The 18,358-nt window shown below is 40.9% G+C and overlaps 2 protein-coding genes and 2 non-coding genes across 6 annotated transcripts in view; 2 read left to right on the top strand and 2 right to left on the bottom strand.

Moving 5' to 3' along the window:
• Window positions 1-565: 565 nt before the first annotated feature.
• On the bottom strand, window positions 566-4,002 carry LOC144330849 (uncharacterized). Its single transcript, XM_077944005.1, has 2 exons — window positions 2,876-4,002; window positions 566-2,674 (listed from the first exon to the last, which is right to left on the bottom strand). Exons 1-2 carry the CDS (start codon window positions 2,896-2,898, stop codon window positions 2,245-2,247), a joined length of 453 nt encoding a protein of 150 aa, XP_077800131.1. The 5' UTR covers window positions 2,899-4,002; the 3' UTR covers window positions 566-2,244.
• The window catches only part of ZHX1 (zinc fingers and homeoboxes 1), a 27,103-nt gene continuing 12,159 nt past the window's right edge, over window positions 3,415-18,358 (top strand). Inside the window, 2 exon segments of one of the 3 annotated variants that reach the window (NM_001267014.1) lie at window positions 3,415-3,486; window positions 10,287-10,399. The gene's annotated coding sequence lies outside the window, so the exon portion shown is untranslated. 3 annotated transcript variants of the gene reach the window in all.
• LOC114680520 (small nucleolar RNA U13) lies at window positions 10,926-11,028 on the top strand. Its single transcript, XR_003732737.1, has one exon. It is a non-coding gene; the product is annotated as a small nucleolar RNA U13 (small nucleolar RNA).
• LOC114680456 (U6 spliceosomal RNA) lies at window positions 14,770-14,876 on the bottom strand. Its single transcript, XR_003732681.1, has one exon. It is a non-coding gene; the product is annotated as a U6 spliceosomal RNA (small nuclear RNA).

The raw sequence follows: 18,358 nt of genomic DNA, 5'->3' as shown, positions 1-18,358 counted from the left end.
TTTGATGTCTTTTTTGACTGTTCTATTTCATGGTATCATGTTTTTAAAAAAGACTTTTTCACAAAAAGTAGAAAAAGGAAAAATAATAACAGAAGGGAGCTACTACAAAAAGTGCTGTTGGAAGCCGATTCCTCTTCAGATGACACCAGAGCTTAGAACTTTTTATCCAAAGCTCTTCATTTCCTACCAATATTTTTTTTCACTGTTCCAAAGGTGGAAGAGGCTCTGAATAGCAAAAGTGCTGTGCTTTTTAAAACCTGCTGAACAACTTCTATCTCTAAGAGTACTGAAGTTTTGCCATACCAGTTTGAGTATGACAAACTGCAAAACATATGCATAAAAAAATCTAGACTATTCTAATTGTGCCAATCCATGGTTTAAAAAAAAAAAAAAAACTTCTGGAGCCACGCAGCTGTTAAAATCCATCATATTTACAATTTTTATAAATGAATTTATTTTAATAAAAACAAGTTCCTCTGCGAGGCTGATCTCTAAGCAGATTTATGTGGGCTGGCACAATCTGCTATGCTAAACATATATTCATATTGCTTAAGTCTGCAACCAGTTTTTTTTTTTTTTTTTTTTTTTTTTTTTGAGTGGTGATGATAACAGTCTTGCTTTGTAGAAGGATACCAAGTAATTGGCAGCAATTCAGCTAAGGATATTGTTCTCAGCACTGTGTTTTCTTGGACAGAATTGCCCTGTGGGCATGACCCAAAACTGGGAGAATTCTGGGCTGCTGGCATTGGGCAGTGAACCAGGGAGACAGCTTATAGGGAGGAGGAGTGACTCTATAAACTAGTGCTAAAGAAGAGGAGGAGGAAGAAGCAAGCAAGGGAGGAAGTGGGGGTAAAACGTGAAGTTGCAGTCAAGGGCTCCACGTCCCTAAAGGGGTCTCTTCTTACCTTTCACTTGAGACATCTTTATGCTACTGTTTTTGCTTGGCCACTAGGCTGTACATTCCTGGAAGACAGGAATGTTGCCTAACTCAGCCGTACATCTCCCACAGTGCCTGGCATACACTGGCACACACAAAAACTAGTCATTGGCCGGGTGCAGTGGCTCACGCCTGTAATCCCAGCACTTTGGGAGGCTGAGGGCAGATCATGAGGTCAGGAGTTCGAGACCAGCCTGACCAACATGGTGAAACCCCGTTTGTACTAAAAATACAAAAATTAGCCGGGCGTGGTGGCGCGTGCCTGTAATCCCAGCTACTCAAGAGGCTGAGGCAGAAGAATGGCTTGAACCTGGGACGCAGAGGTTGCAGTGAGCCAAAATCGCGCCATTGCACTCCAGCCTGGGAGACAGAGCAAGACTCCGTCTCAAACAAACAAACAAACAAACAAAAACAAACGAACAAAAGAAAACTTGTCATTAAATGTGTAGACAAAAGAATGAATTTCTCTATTTGAAGCATTTCCAGACCCTTCCTTGGTCTAAAGAGGTTCCCAGTGAGGGCAGTACTGCCCCTTGGGGGCGTACTGAAGTTTTGCGGGGGGAAGTTTTTGTTTTGCATTGTATTGGTGGCAGAGTATTCGCATTGTGAAAACTCTGTTAAATTTTAAATTTTTTCTTGATATTAGTACATATTTTATTATAAACTACTTTCTATTTTTTCACCTTTATTAGAACATTACATTGTAGAGATAGTATTATTTGTAGAGATAGTATGCATTAGGAATTTAATTCCAGAGGAGTAAAGCAGTGTTGTATTTTTTGTTGTAAATACAGGGTGTGGAATGTGGCAGGGTTGAATACCTTTGCTTATAAGATTAAGCCTCATCCTACACAAGTTTTAGGATTCTAAGATGAAACCTATAAATAAAAAGAACATTGTAGAACACTGATTTCAACAGATTCCACGGGCAGGCGCGGTGTCTCACTCCTATAATCCCAACACTATGGGAGGCCGAGGCTAGCGGATCACTTGAGGTTAGGAGTTCGAGACCAGCCTGGCTAACATGGTGAAACCGTCTCTACTAAAAATACAAAAATTAGTCCAGCGTCAGGTGATGGGCGCCTGTAATCCCAGCTACTTGGGAGGCTGAGGCAGAAGAAACGCTTGAACCCGGGAGGCGGAGGTTGCAGTGAGCCGAGATCGCGCCATCGCACTCCAGCCTGAGCGACAGCGCGAGACTCCGTCTCAAAAAAAAAAAAAAATCATATTTCCACTTGAAACAACTGCATCTTTTAGGATTAATGTGGCTCAGCGGAGCTCTGCTGTGCTTTTAGGATTAATGTGGCTCAGCGGAGCTCTGCACAAAGGGTCCGCGACTGGGATGGGGGTGGGGAGTGAACGTCAAGGGGCCCAGGAGCGCTCGAGCGTCCAGGACCCGGCGTGTGGAGCGGCTGGAGGGTGAGTTGCCGCTCTCCGCTTTGGTTCTGTTCCTCCTCGTTCTGACGGCGGTGCGGGGGAAAGGGAAAGTGAGTGGAGAGGGTCGGCGACGCCGGGCGGTGTTCCCGAAAGCCCGGGCACTCGCTGACCCCGCTGCAGGGCTGGTTCCCTGGAAGCCGTCGAGATGTGAAGCCCTGGACTCGGAAAGAAGTCTCGGGAAGAGAGAGTGGCTGTTCGAGGGGAGGAGGGCGGCTCAGGGACAGAGGGCGGCTCCGCCTTACTCGGCGGTTCCAATTGCGGCTGAACTGAACTTTCGGTGTCAGCGGGTGGAGCTGCGGCCTGCGGAGGAGCGAGGAGAGGTGGAGCTACCGCTGACAAGGGGCGCGGCGACATCTGTCAGGGCACGGGGTTCCCAGCCGGACTCGCGGCGGTCTTGGAGGGGCGGGGCTTCCGCCCAAAGGGGCGGGGCCTGGGTCGTGTCTCCCCTGGGGATAGGCGTGTGATGACAAGGGGCGTTTCAGTAGAAGCCAGCATGCTTACCTCTCACGATCCAGCAGTGACATTAGGAAGGCGGAGTGCAAGGAAGGCGGGGCTGCCTTCTGTGCTGACCCGAGAGAAGACTAGGCTTCCGTCGACAGTGGGCGGAGCGGTCGCCGGCAAAGGGCGGGGCCATTTCGAGCCCTGGGAAGGCGGGGCTTCTCCTGACAGAGGGCGGGGCTTCCGCCGCCTGGGGCGGGGCTTCTGTTGACAGGGGGGCGGGGCGGCTCCCTACCTCCCGCGGTGCGCCAATCCCCGGACTAGGGGCCGGGGTCGGACCGCAGTGGAGTAGCAGGGTCTGGGCGTGGAGAGCCCGGCGCTGTACGGGGTGGGGGCGCGCGGAGGACGCGCGCGCGGGAGGGCCCCTCCTTGACCGGCTCTCTCCCCTCCCCCTCCGCCCCCGACGGCCGCTGGGGCGCGCGCCTCTCCTCGCACCCCCACCCTGGGTCCCCACGCTCTGCGGGGCCACCGAGCTGCTGAGGCCCCTTTGCGGGCCCGCCGAGCGGTTCCGGGTTTAGGGTTCACAGGTCAGAGTTGACTCCCTGAAAAGTGCAGCCGGTTTGAAATGCAAGATGGCGGCGGCGTGGCGCTGAGAGGCGCGGCGGCCCCTGCAGGTAGTGGCGTGAGCCGGCCCCGCGACCAGCGGGCCTGGAGACTCTGGGCTGCGGGTGGGAACCGGAGCGCAGAGTCCGCGACCGGCACGGGAAAGGCGAGTGGCGCGGGGCCCGGCGGGAGGAGGGTGACCTCACAGCAGAGACCCCTGGGGCTGAGCCCGCTCGCGGCGGCCGGTGGCGTGGTGGACCCGGCGCCGGGCGTCCAAGGGGACGGACTGGGCCTGTCTCGCGGCTGGGCAGTCGCCGCAGAGGGACAGACCCACAGCCTCCCTCGCTCTTTTTGGGTGTCTCCGCCACCGAAAGAGCTTGGGGGCGGGGGGCTTTCTGGAGGGAAAATCTCAGCCCCCTGCCTTGGTGAGGACTGAGCAACTTAGGATTGTTGAGGGGAGTGAAGACTGCGTATTCCCAGCGGAGGGCGCCGCCGGAGGGAGCACCCCAGTGATGTTGGGAGTCCTAGAGAGGTCGGGAGCGCTGTCCTCCGGGGGCGTGTGGCTACTTCGTGGGGACTCAGTCTCCCTGAGGGTAAGGAGAGATTCTCTTGCTGGAGCTGAGCGCACTGACTGAGGTTGGAGCCCGAGCAAACCCTTCGGGAGAAGTCCTTACCTCCAGTTCAAGGAAGGCTGTGCGCACCCGTTTCGGGGCCAGGCCATGTCCCAACTTTGGGGAAGACTGGGAGTTGAGTCCTTAAGAACCATATTACGATTGTGAGGAAGCCCTGGGATTTAGGGAGAAGTTAATTAAAGAGGATGGTAGGGGCGGGGGGGTGTGGGGGCTGACCCATGGGAATCCTCCAAGCCTTAGGGCCCACAGTGAACAATCTGCTAATTCCTCAAGGGGAATAAAAGGCTGGGAAGGAGAGGTTTGAGAGGAACAAAGTCTAAGGGCAGGAAAGAAGAGCCCTGGCAGATGCCCTTTCCTTATATATTTACACCAAAGTTGGAGGTAAAGGGACTTGGCAATTCTTTGTTTTAGTACCTTTCCTGTCCTCTCTCCTCCGTGGGTAACTGTGAGGAAAGAGCATAGCCCCTGAGAAGGAAAAGATTCCAATTTGATATCCTTAGCTTAGGTTAGTGAAGGATCCAGCAGCTGGGAAGGCGTCAATGAGAAACAGCAGGCAGGGGAATTAGAACAGGGACTAGGGATGAGAAAAGAGAAATACAGGGAAGACATCGGACAGCAGGAATTCCACAGCCCTTTCTGTCAACTCAACCCAGCTATTAGAAAAAAAAAAAAAATGCGAAGAGATAATCTTTGAGAGAAAAACGTAAGAAAAGGCTGAGAGAGAAGTTGTGATGTGATTAGGCTGGGATTCCATGTAACTTAAGCAATTCTTTTGGAGGTTAATGTGATAGCAGAAAAAGGAAAATAACAAAATTGGAAAATATACAGCGGTTCACGGTTAGGGAGGAAGAAGCAGTTTTCCCCCAGGAACAGTTAATATTTGGTTTGGGGTGTGTGTTGTGTGTATACATATATAAGAGCACTTTAGATTTGTTGGTATTGGTCATTGTTTCTCAGTCTTTGTCTGAAAGCTTTAATTTGTGTTGTATGGTGCTACATTAATTATCTTTGTGTATGAAAAATTATTCTGAAAAAGTCATTCGTTTTTTTGTTGGGAGTGAAGGTGAGCAGGAGTTGGTTTTAACAGGGAAATTGACCCTAGTATACCCATCGATTATTTTAATTTCTAAAGTAGCAATTCTGACTCCTGATTTTTAAGCAAAAGAAATGTGAGTGCTGCCATTGACAATAATGCGGGAACAGGACATAAAAGGAAAAGGGCTTTCATGAATATTTTTTTCCTTTTAGTTTTTCTCTCCTTTCCCAAAGCATTTGAGGGCTAAGCAGACTAATTTTATACAAAGTAAAATGTATAATCGTGGAGCTTTTCGATACAAAATGATAGCATTTCAGTTACCAATGAATCTTTATTGTTGAAGTACCTCTTCAGATTCCTTATTTAACAATCAGGATTAAAATGAGAAAGAGTAATACTTGGGTAACTGATGATAGTGATGATTCATAGAGATTTCTTGAACCATTCTTGTAATTTCAAAAGAACTTTAACGTCTTCAGTGGAAATGTTTTAAAGATAGAGTTCAAGTATAAACTAGTTTAGAACTTCACATTTGGAACATTGTATGCATGTGTGCTGTTCTTTGGTTTCCTCAGTGTGCATGTAGCTCTAGTTTTATATTCAATTCTGAACAGATTAGGCTGGGTGAACCAGAGAGGCATTAATGCCAGATGGTTTGAAAATATGCTAAAGCCGAAAACATAAATGTGTCTGTGCTAGTGAACACTCATTAGTACATTTCTTTCCTTTATAGCTAAGCTTATTATTTCACTGGATTTGGGAGGTAGTTCATGCATGATGTAGCAATTATTTCACCTTTAATGATAATCGTAAATTCTTTTTTTTTTAATAAATGGGGACAAAGTTTTACAGTTATTAGCGAAATTAATAGCATAGGAGAGGTGGTTAATTTTGAAGATTTTTCTCCCTTTTGTATTATTTTATATTAAGGTGGAAAGGTTACATTATGATGTATTATATTTCTTATGCTAATTAAGCATAAAATGTGATATTTGAGACTTAGTTTGCTGTAAATTATAACTTAATATTTAAATGAAAATGCTTTTAAAATTATTAAAATGATCACAAATGTTGCTGAGGAAATAACCCTTTTATTTGTGTTGCAGCATTGTGGATTTGGGCCCAAAAGACTTTACTTAAATTAACAGTGTTGAAAGTTCAGCATCTAGTTTTTAATCTAATATGATAGTCAATGCAATTATTCAGAGAGATTTTTAGAATTATCTGTTGTACTGTTTATGGTGCTAGCCAGTAATACACATTTTTTAAACCATTGTAAGTATTTATTTATGTTGTGATAAGCACATTTACTGTTAAGACTAAATTTTTTGAACTTAAAATCCTTTTAAATAATCATACGTATTTTCAAAAGTAAGTTATATTTCTGTTTTTGAAACTGCTACTGTCTTTAGAATAAGAGTCAATGTTTCTATACTACTACTGATAAATTTTATTGTATCCTTGTTGCTCTGATATATTTGTAGTCATGAATAACCAGATTTGCATGACTGAAGTTGCTGACTTAGATTATTAATCAGAATATACATTGAGTTTACATTCTGGAGATCTGCATTTTATACAGGATATTCTTAAAGTAAATAGTAATATGTAAATTTTTAGGTAGTTGCCACGTTTTGATCTTAAAAGATACTTAATCTTGGCATTTTATACAATTGGTTTCCAATTTAAGAGGTAAGACTGTATACCTTTGGTCTAAACAAATATGATGACATACTTTGGAAAATAAGTATACATGAGCAGTTTAAGAATGATGTTTAGTCAAGGGAGCCAATTGAATACTTTTTTTTTTTTTGAGACAGGGTCTCATTCTGTGGCCCAGGCTGGAATGCAGTGGCATAATCATGGCTCACTGCACCCTCAATCTCCTATGCTCAAGCAATCCTCTCTCCTCAGCCTCTCGAATAGCTAGGACTACAGTCATGTGTCACCCACACCCGGCTAATTTTTAATTTTTTTTTGGTAGAGATAACGTCTTGCTGTGTTGCCCCAGCTGGTCTCAAACTCCTGGCCTCAAGCAGTCCTCCGCCTTGGCCTCCCAAAATACTGGGAGTACAGGCGTGAGCCACTGCATTCGCTAAATAAATAATTTTTAATGCAAGATTTTAATTTTCAGTTCTTAGTTTTAGATTTAAAAAAAAATCAGAATTTATCTTAACAAAATTAAAATATTGAAGTCATAGCCATATCATATATTATTGTAAATAAAATAACTCTTTCATTAAATTTTGGCGATTTCCTATTTCTCAAGATTTCTAATCCTTTTTCCCCTTCTTAAAAGTCTTTTCCTTTTTTGTTTTTTAGTGAGAAATGAAAGAAGATAGGAGGTTCTGATATTTCTAAGCACTTAACTCATAATTATGTTTTTCTTCTATCCTAAGTTTATTCTCTTTTACAATCCAATATTCTTAAAAAGAAGTTTGTTAAAACTTTGCTAGACATGGGCTGTACTTGGGAGTGGGGAGGATCATGAAAACAATTTCTGCTCGTTACTATGATAAAATTACTTACATCAGATGTTTGCTAGTTCTATGAAATACCCCTTAAATATGTCATACAGTAATGATTCATTTTGAAGCTAAGGTCAGAAAATGTTTGTGGGGGAGAGGTTAAATTTGATTGATTAATACCTGCCTATTGAAGCCAACTTGTTCCAGCATGATTTAATATGCTCAAAGGTATGAAATGGCAAATACATTTTGCTGGTTGGTTGTTACCCAGATTCTTAAAGTATTTTATCACTTGTCAACAGTTAGCAAATTTTAAACAAAGATTTCTTTGCTAACATTCATTGTGTTCTGAGTACCAAGAAGTATTCCAGAAACTTTACATGTGTTACCTATTTCAATCCTCACAACCACCCTATTAAGTAAGTAGTATCCTATTAATATTACTAGCCCCATTTGTAGATGACAGGGCTGAGGCACAAATAGGCTAAGCCATTTGTCTAAAGTCACACAGCTAGTAAGTGGCAGTGCTGGATTTGAACCCAGTCTGTTCCAAATTTTTCAGGCTCTTGGTCTTTTTTTGTAATCCATCTACTACCAGAACAGCTTGTTCTGTTTTATTATATAATGTATATAGCTGAGATGAGCTCTTTAATTTTTGGAATTCACTCATACTAAATTAAGAAAAATACTTTGAATTAGATAGAAATGTTCTGAAGTAATCCCAGTATCAGGAACTTAACATCAGGCAACTCGGATTTTCATTCAAAAGCACTGATGAGCTCATTTTTGCTCCTCTGGTATCCTTGTGTCTTTACATGTCTTGGCAGCTCTTCTTAAGAGACTCATTCGGTAAAATATCTTACAATTACTGTGTGATTTTAAGAATGGATTGAAATAGGTTACCATTTTCCTACAGTATTAATAATTCATTTTGGAAAATAACCTTCCCTCTTTGGCAGCTGTTTCCTATCTTCTTTTCTAGTCCACATCCGTAGATTGATGGCTAACGAGTGGCAGAACAAGGAGATACCAGGAAATGAAATTGTAGAGTCCCAGGCTACAGAGATAACAAGATGCTTCACTGGGCCTACCAGGAAAATGCTCTTTTGCTTTTCATAAAAATAGTGTACTTATTCAGCCTAAGTTTTAACTTAATCTAGAGATATTTTACTAGAGGACTGGTGTATTTACATTATTTCTTGATGTGAGAAGTTTCTTCATAAACCTGTAATAGTAGCAGGAATAAAAAAATAAGGTTAATTGGGAAAATAATCTTCCTTAATATTTATTCATTATAGTTTACAGAGAATAGTGCTTAAAGAATACAACAAAAGGCCAGTTAGGGATCACGCCTGTAATCCTAGCCCTTTGGGAGGCCAAGGCGGGTAGATCACTTGAGCTCAGGAGTTTGAGACCAGCCTGGCCAACATGGTGAAACCCTGTCTCTACTAAAAATACAAAAATTAGTTGGGCGTGGTGGTGCATGCCTGTAATCGCAGCTACTCGGGAGGCTGAGGCAGGAGAATCGCTTGAACCAGGGAGTCAGAGGTTGCAGTGAGCCGAGATTACGCCACTGCACTCCAGCCTGGCGACACAGCGAGACTCTGTCTCAAAAAAAAAAAAAAAAAAAAAAGAATACAACCAAAATGCTTTAACCCTTCAAAAGTGTTATTTATGACTGTTCTAGTAAGAGAAGCAGTTGTAGCTTTATTAAACTTTTCTGATTGGTTTAACTGCTCTAGGTTATATACTACAACATATTTGGACAGTAATTGAATTTTCAGACAATTATTTTCTATTTATTTGATTGCATGATATTAATGCTTCACAGTGCACTGATTGTAAAGCCATTTGGTAGTAGCTTTCAGGCAAAAACGACATGGCTAAACACCAGTCATTCTGTTAGATAATCCCATGTTTACAGATCAAATACTACTAGTTTGTTTAACTTGTTTTGGCTTGTGTTGTCAGCATTAATAATCCTCTCCATTCTGATTAACGTAATAAATTAGGATACAAATGTCACTAGGTTTATGTACAAACACATAAACATATACAACAACTTCCATTTCTTAGTTTAACTAAATTGTCTTCATAACCTTTGTATACTTATTTATTTATTTTGAGTCAGAGTTTCGCTCTTGTTGCCCAGACTGGGGTGCAATGGTGCGATCTCGGCTCACTGCAACCTCTGCCTCCCCAGTTCAAGCGATTCTCCTGCCTCAGCCTCCTGAGTAGCTGGGATTACAGGCATGCGCCACCATGCCTGGCCAATTTTGTATTTTTAGTAGAGACAGGGTTTCTCCTTGTTGGTCAAGCTGGTCTCGAACTCCCAACCTCAGGTGATCTGCCCGCCTTGGCCTCCCAAAGTGCTGGGATTACAGGCATGAGCCACTGCGTTGGCCTATATACTCATTTTAAAGAACTCCCAATTTCTACATCTCAATTTTCACTTTACAGATGGCATAGATTCACATTTTGAAATTTTATTGAAAATGGTGTAGTAGTTATTTGGTTGTTCTGTATAATACAAATAGAATTTTTTAATGTGTAGTTTTTGTGTTTCCTACCAATATTAGGATTGGTATTTAAATGGTTCTTTTAAAGTTTTGATGAGGGAATAAACTTTTTTTTTTCCAAAATTACATTTATTTATTAAAAACTAAGCCATAAATTGTAGAAATTTCCTAAGGCTAAATTATATCTAGAATAATAAAATGTGAATTTTTTTGTAGGAGAAGACAGACAGCTGCTTTGGACCTGTTGGTGATGATGGCCTGAGCTAAACATCTAACTAGAAGGGATACCCTTCCATTTCAAGAACAGAATGCTAAGGAAGCTGTGGCAAGTATGTGTTTCATTGTTTTGGTATGGTAAAACTCAGATACTGAATGTACTCACTTTAGATTCCATGATACTATATTTGGCTGAAGTTTTTAAAAGCTTTCCTTAAAAAGCAGCAGACATATGTTAACACTTTTTTTAATATACTTTCAAATTTTAAGAGCTATAACTATAGGACTGCTTTAATTTCAAAAGAGACAGCATCACACTTCATAATAAAGCTTATATGGTATATTTATAATTGATTTTAAACTTAGTATTTGATGAAATCTGCGGTGTCAGGCACTATACCAAGTGCTGTGATAACAGAGGTAAACAAGACAAAATGTACCTTTGGTGTGGGGAAATTGATCTAGAAATTTTGCTATGCTTTTACCTATATCCAGAAAAATGCTTCAGGATGTTCAAGAACAAATCCTGAAACTATATTTTCAAAACATACGCTACTAATAATAGTTAATTATAAGAGTCAGAATATTAAATACTCTTACTTATATTAACCATACCAAAACCTAAATATTTGAATATTGATCCTTTTGTAGTTCATAAGTGTGATGGTTGGGTTTCATGCTCACGTGTGAAATGTGCCTTTCTCAAACCTTGTTATGACACTGGCACATTACCTGTGTGACGTTAAAAATGTATATATATATTTGAATATATTTGTACATAATTGCTTTTATATTTTATCTGATTAATTAATTGGCTTTTATAAGAAGCATTTATCCAATTGTTATTTTAGATGATTCCAGAAAATACTAGGAAAGATTTGATAAACATTAATGTGGTAGTTTTCATTTTTAAAAAATTGATAACAGAGTTCTTTTAAGTTGATACTGCCAATACTGATTACTATTATCTTTCAAAGTATTTTGAAAAATCAAATTATTATATCCTCAGTGAAGTGGGTAACAGTTACCTTACCTTTATAAATAGAGAAGATAATGACCAGATGAATGGTTTTTCAGTCTTCAGAGATAATCTCACTTGGAACTGAGAATAGCATTCTTGTGTTAGACTGTCTGTAAAAGACTTAACACACCTTCTTGAGAGAAGTAGGGAAAAATTGTTTTCGGCAGAAAATTACTTTTTGATCACGTTCACAAACTCTTCACAAGATAAGATATTTCATGATACTGCTAGTTTATATATCACTTTCAATGTATTACATACCTACCTACCTACCTGCCAGCTGTGCGGAGAAAACTAGGATGTTAGTGTCCTCGGGAGAGACCTTTCAAAAAGAGATTTCACTCCTCCAATCTGTGGTTGGAGCTTGCCAGAAAAAATCTGTCCAGTTTGGATTCTTCTTTTAATCTTTAGTGTCATTAAGGTCTGCTTTTTCAGATGGAAAAAAACAGGTAGACAGGATAGGGTTTCTTACCTTTCAGCCTTAATTAGCATTAGCAAAGGTATCCTCTGACATTTGGTTATCTTTGACCACAATTTCTTAGATGCTTTCACTTTTACTATTTTTATTCCTGTTTGTATATTCACTTTAATACTTGATTTTCTGTTGTCTTGAAACTATTTTTTGGCAGTTTTCTTGAGATTTATCTCTCAGGTAGTGATTCTAGGTTACCAGCAATCGTTAAGAACATCTGCTGTGGATATAAATTTGTGTTGTCAAATTCCTAATTTAATTTTTTAAGAACTTGATGTTTCTAAATATTTTAACATTTTATTTTTATTTTTACATTTTAACTTTGAAAATACCTTAATTGTGTAAAAGTAACCTTTATTTTTTTTTAACACAGTGGGTACCTTTTGTTTTAATCTGACCTCATTCTTTGTTCGTACTGTTTAGGCATTCCGTGATTTTTGTGTAATTGTAACTTTTAGTTTAATACAAACGTGTTAAAGTATTTTCAACTGGCTAAACAGAACTCTTGATTCAGAGAGAGAGAAGTGACACTAAATAGAATACAGAATCCTAAACATTCTCGGTATATATACAAATGCAGATTCCGAGGGATTCTCCATGTGCATGTTTTTGCTACCTAAGAACAGTTTTAGTTTTGATGCTACATCAAAATTAACATGATCCCTAAAAACTATGGTATCTTCTAAATGCTCTTTTTTTTTTTTTTTTGAGACAGAGTTTTGCTCTTGTCGCCCAGGATGGAGTACAATGGCATGATCTCGGCTCACTGCAACCTTCTTCTCCCAGGTTCAAGTGATTCTCCTGCTTCAACCTCCCGAGTAGCTGGGATTACAAGTGCATGCCACGATGCCAGCTAATTTTTGTATTTTTAGTAGAGACGGGGTTTCACCATGTTGGCCAGGCTGGACTCGAACTCCTGACCTCAGGTGATCCACCCGCCTCAGCCTCCCAAAGTGCTGGGATTACATGCGTGAGCCACCTCGCCCAGCTCTAAATGCTCTTATTTGACCCAGAATTGGTATAAAAAACAAAGTTAGTGGCCAGGCACAGTGGCTCACGCCTGCAATTCCAGCACTTTGGGAGGCCGAGGCAGGCGGATTACGATGTCAGGAGTTCAAGACCAGCCTGGCCAAGATGGTGAAACCCCATCTCTACTAAAAAAATACAAAAATTAGCCAGGCGTGGTGGCAGGCACCTGTAATCCCAACTACTTGGGAGGCTGAAGCAGAGAATTGCTTGAACCTGGGAGGCAGAGGTTGCAGTGAGCCAAGATCGCAACACTGCACTCCAGCCTGGGCAACAGAGTGAGACTCCGTCTCAAGAAAAAAAAAAAAAAGTTCGTTTTTATTCGCATAAAGTCTTACCAAATAACATGCTTTTGTGGCTAACTAGGCCAACATATTGTTATCTGTTAATCATTTAATTTGAAGTCCAAGACAGCCAGAAAAACCAGAAGCTTGCAAATTCAGTGCAGTTGTGGCTCTGCTTAATGATAAAATATTTTAGACTTTTTTTAGTAGTAGTAAGCATAGAATTTGAAACAGTCCACTAACTTCTTAGTGTATTACATCGAGGACTTTTTAATTTTTTAAAAAATGTAGTAGAACACTATTAAAGTATAGTTTTCTCATAAAACAGAGAAGTAATGATTCTAAGTACAAATTTGCATTTGCTGTCTTTATAGTAACTATACCCTTTTCTCCTGAATTTCACTGCCAAAATCATTCTTTGAATGTTTGCTCTCCCTTGTTTTACTCTTAAGTAATCCACAAATTTAAATATACTCAATTCATATATAAAACTGATGTATTACAATAACATTTTAGATGTTAGTAAATGTTTATTGAATGTTCATTGCTATACTTTAATAGAATGTTTTAGATTCAAGGATGTTTTAATATTCTTGACTAAGGTAATTTTTATTAAGAATTTTACCATCCAAAGTAATCTATGGTAAATCAAGCACAATTGTTTTTATAGCTCTTCTATAAATGAGTGTTTAATGAAGTAAAATGTATGTAATAATACATAGTATAGCTATATTTAATTTTTTTTTTTTTTTGAGATGGAGTCTCACTCTGTCACCCAGACTGGAGTGCAGTGGAGCGATCTCGGCTCACTGCAACCTCTGCCTCCTGGGTTCAAGTGATTCTCCTGCCTCAGCCTCCCAAGCAGCTGGGATTACAGGCACCCGTCACCACACTCTGCTAATTTTTGTATTTTTTTTAGTAGAGACGGGGTTTCACCATGTTGACCAAGTTGGTCTCGAACTCCTGACCTCAATTGATCTGCCCACTTCAGCCTCCCCAAGTGCTGGGATTACAGATGTGAGCCATCACGCCCGGCCTAAAGATATTTTTTAGCAAACATTATTGGGGTCCTAGTAAGTATTTTCTTGGGCCCTGAGAATATAGTGGATAGCTAAATAGATATTCTTTCTGATCTAAAAGAAGAACTTGGATAAGAACTCTTAAACTTTTTAGATTGTGATGAAACACATTTTGCTTTACTAAAATGCTTTTTTGTAGAGAAACATTAATTGTAAAATTGTAAAAATCAATTGTTTTGATGAGTTCAGAATCATAAGTTGATTGAAGGGTATCCTACCCTCAGGAGAAGATCCAGTATACAGATAGATATATGGTAACTGGCTAGTCTAGATCTACACCCTGGAGATTGTGTTTGGGTGGTCTTGAGGGCTCTTAGAGCCAGTCTGACTTCTCAGAGCTCCAAAAACTATACCTGAATGCTACATACTGAGGGATTCCTGCTTCCCTGGAAAATCCTTTTTTGTTGTTGTTATTTCCTTCCTTCCTTCCTCCCCTCCCTTCCCCTCTCTTCCCCTCCCTTCCCCTCTCTTCCCCTCCCCTCCCCTCCTCTCCCCTCCCCTCCCCGTCCTTCCCTTCTCTTCCTTCTCTTTCTTGTCTTTCTTTCTTCCTTTCTTTCTTCCTCCCTTCTTTCCTCTCTTCCTCCCTCCCTCCCTTCCTTTCCTTTTTTTTTTTTTTTAAACAAATTTGCATGTCATCCTTGCCCAAGGGCCATGCTAATCTTCTCTGCATGGTTCCAATTTTAGTATTTGTGCTGTGGAAGCCAGCACTGGAAAATCCTTTATGTAGCCATGTTTTTTGCCTTAATAATAGAAAAGAAACTTTGTTTCCAGCTTGACCATAGAAATATTGGTCATACATTGGCCATAGAAATATTTTAGTCTATTTGCAATTTTAGGGTCTTGAAAGTATTGTTTGTGGTACTTTATAATAAAGCAATGTGATAACAATATTAAAGAAAATTTGTAGGCTAGGCAGGGTAGCTCATGCCTGTAATCCCAACACAGGGAGGCAGAGGTGGGAGGATTACTTGAACCCAAGAGTTCAAGACCAGCCTGGGCAACATAATGGGACTCTGTTCTCCACAAAAAGGAAAAAAACACAAAAGAAAAAGAAAACTTGTGAATATCACACATAAAAATGTCACCCATAATCTCATGTGAAATTTTCATTTTTTACATATTCTCGTCTCATCTTTGTTCACATGCATACATATTTCCTCACAGTTATTATAATTAATATGCAAATTTTCTGAGTTTTAAAAAATTTAACAGTAAATGGGTAATTTTTCCATATTCCTTAATTACTCTTAAGATTATCAATTTTAATGGCAGTATAGCAATTAATTAATTTGATCAATTTTCTAAAAACACTTCCCCTACTGAAAAGTTAACTGAAAGCAGTTTTGTAAAGTAATTACATTCACAGTGCTGGATGCATTTACAGCATACTTTTTTTATTGGCAGACTTAATTTTAATTGTGTTTTAATTGCAGAGTCACCTAGCTACTGAGTTGTGCAACTGACCTCTAACCTCTTTTTATAGGTAAATAGTGCAAGCTTCCCCAAATTGATTTTGAGCCCTGTTTTTAGTTGACCTTCAAATAGAGGATGTGATGCCTTCAGCTAATAGTGATTTCTATACAGCAATTTTCCTGTCCCAGTCCCATTGCACTTTAATGATAAAGGGAGATGAATAGGAACAACATCCTAGAAATTCTTATTCTGTATTTTTACTCCTACTTTTTCATCCAATTTTTGTGCATTTTCAGCTGATTAAGTTGCTTAAAAAAAAAGTGAGAGAACTTATAATATTAAATAAATGGTGTTTCTTTTTTTTCCGGAAATAATTTTTCAGGGACTGAAAATAGCAACAATTAGGCACCTACTTTGTGTCAAAGTAAGTGAAGGAAGCATTTTTACTTCCTCTGATGTGGATACTACTATTTCTGTTTCCCCCAGGGAAGCCTTCTCTGCTTCTTTTCTGGAAGCCTCCTGCAGTGTGCTCATATAGTTCCCGATACTTCCTGTCTTACTGCACTAATCATAGTTATTCTAAGTAATTGTTTACTGCTTGCTTTCCTTGCTTCACTGCTAGTACCTGAAAAACCAGAGACTGCCTGTCTTGGTCACCATTGCATCATTACTGCCTAACACAGTACCTTTCACATGGTTGACATACAACAAATAGTTGTTGAATAGAATTTGCTGAATTGAAGAATCTTGGTTTTATACGTGAGAAAATTGAGGTTGAATTGAATAGCTTTTCCAGGCACCTAACTACTAATTGACAAAGATGACTGCAAAACCTGTGGTTTTACCCTGTCCACAATGCCTTTATGAATTAATTACTCTGGGCCTGGGATTCTTCTTCCATAAAAATGGGGCAGTTGCACTAAGATCCTTGTTTCCTCCAAACTTATGACTTTATAATAAGAATTCCAAGGATACCTTTGTTTGCTCTTTGGTCTATTTTTAGACTATAACACATTATGCAGAATTGAGCTTTTGGACCAAATCTTGAAACTCTTTTGGGACTTCTCAGTCTCTTTTTAGAAATACGTTAAATAATACATTGACCTTACTTTTGTTATTAAAATCATGGGGGTCTGACAGTAGATAATAGCAAGCAAATAGTCTTTTTTTCTTTTTTTTTTTTGAGATGGAGCCTCGCTCTGTCGCCCGGGCTGGAGTGCAGTGGCCGGATCTCAGCTCACTGCAAGCTCCGCCTCCCGGGTTTATGCCATTCTCCTGCCTCAGCCTCCCGAGTAGCTGGGATTACAGGCGCCCGCCAACTCACCTGGCTAGTTTTTTGTATTTTTTAGTAGAGACGGGGTTTCACCGTGTTAGCCAGGATGGTCTCGATCTCCTGACCTTGTGATCCACCCGTCTCGGCCTCCCAAAGTGCTGGGATTACAGGCTTGAGCCACCGCACCCGGCCTTCTTTTTTTTTTTTTTTTTTGAGATAGAGTCTCTCTCTGACGCCCAGGCTGGAATGCAGTAGTGCGATCTTGGTTCACTGCATCCTCCACCTCGCAGATTCAAGTGATTCTCGTGCCTCAGCCTCCCCAGTAGCTGGGATTACAGGCGCCCACTACCAGGCCCAGCTAATTTTTGTATTTTTAGTAGAGATGGGGTTTCACCATGTTGGCCAGGCTAGTCTCGAACCCCTGACCTCAAGTGACCCACCCACCCCTGCCCCCAGCCTCCCAAAGTGCTGGGGTTACAGGCATGAGCCACTGCACCTGGCCTCTCTAGATGAGTTTTTGAATTTCATGGCTGAGCAATGGCTCAATGAGAGGAGGATTTTTGATGAAACTGATATATTGTCTTCATATATATATGTATACACACATACATATATATACACACACATATATACACATATATATATTTTGTTTGTTTGTTTGTTTTGTTTTGAGATGGAGTGTGGCTCTGTCGCCCAGGCTGGAGTGCAATGTCTCAATCTTGGCTCACTGCAACCTCTACCTCCTGAGTTGAAGTGATTCTCCTGCCTCAGCCTCCCAAGTAGCAGGATTACAGGTGTACGCCACCACACCCATCTAACTTTTATATTTTCAGTAGAGATGGGGTTTCACTATGTTGGCCAGGCTGGTCTCGAACTCCCGACCTCAAGTGATCCGTCCTCCTCAGCCTCCCAAAGTGCTGGGATTACAGGCACACCCAGCCGGTACGTTTTAAGTTTTAAGCCAAAGGCTTTTATTTATTTTAATTAATTAATTAATTAATGTATTTATTTTTTGAGACGGAGTCTTGCTCTGTCGCCCAGGCTGGAGTGCAGTGGTGTGATCTCAGCTCACTGCAAGCTCCGCCTCCCAAGTTCATGCAATTCTCCTGCCTCAGCCTCCCAAGTAGCTGGGACTACAGGCGCCTGCCACCATGCCTGGCTAATTTTTTGTATTTTTAGTAGAGACGGGGTTTCACCATGTTAGCCAGGATGGTCTCGATCTCCTGCCCTCGAGTTCCACCCGCGTCGGCCTTCCAAAGTGCTGGGATTACGGAAGTGAGCCACCGCTCCCGGCCAAGCCAAAGGCTTTAAACACATCTCAGGATCCCTGAAAGGTGGAAGTGGGGATTGTAAGATTCATGGAATTTGGTCAGAGAGTAGTTTAACCTCTGCCTCCTCCAACCAGATAGCTCCTCTTTTTTCTTTTTTTTTTTTTTTTTTGAGACAGAGTCTCGCTCTGTCACCCAGGCTGGAGTGCAGTGGCGCGATCTCGGCTCACTGCAAC

Source organism: Macaca mulatta, chromosome 8 (genome assembly GCF_049350105.2).
Source record: "Macaca mulatta isolate MMU2019108-1 chromosome 8, T2T-MMU8v2.0, whole genome shotgun sequence".
NCBI classification, from domain to species: domain Eukaryota; kingdom Metazoa; phylum Chordata; class Mammalia; order Primates; family Cercopithecidae; genus Macaca; species Macaca mulatta.
Note: the sequence above shows the minus strand (reverse complement) of the source record. Positions and strands in the feature narration are given on the sequence as shown.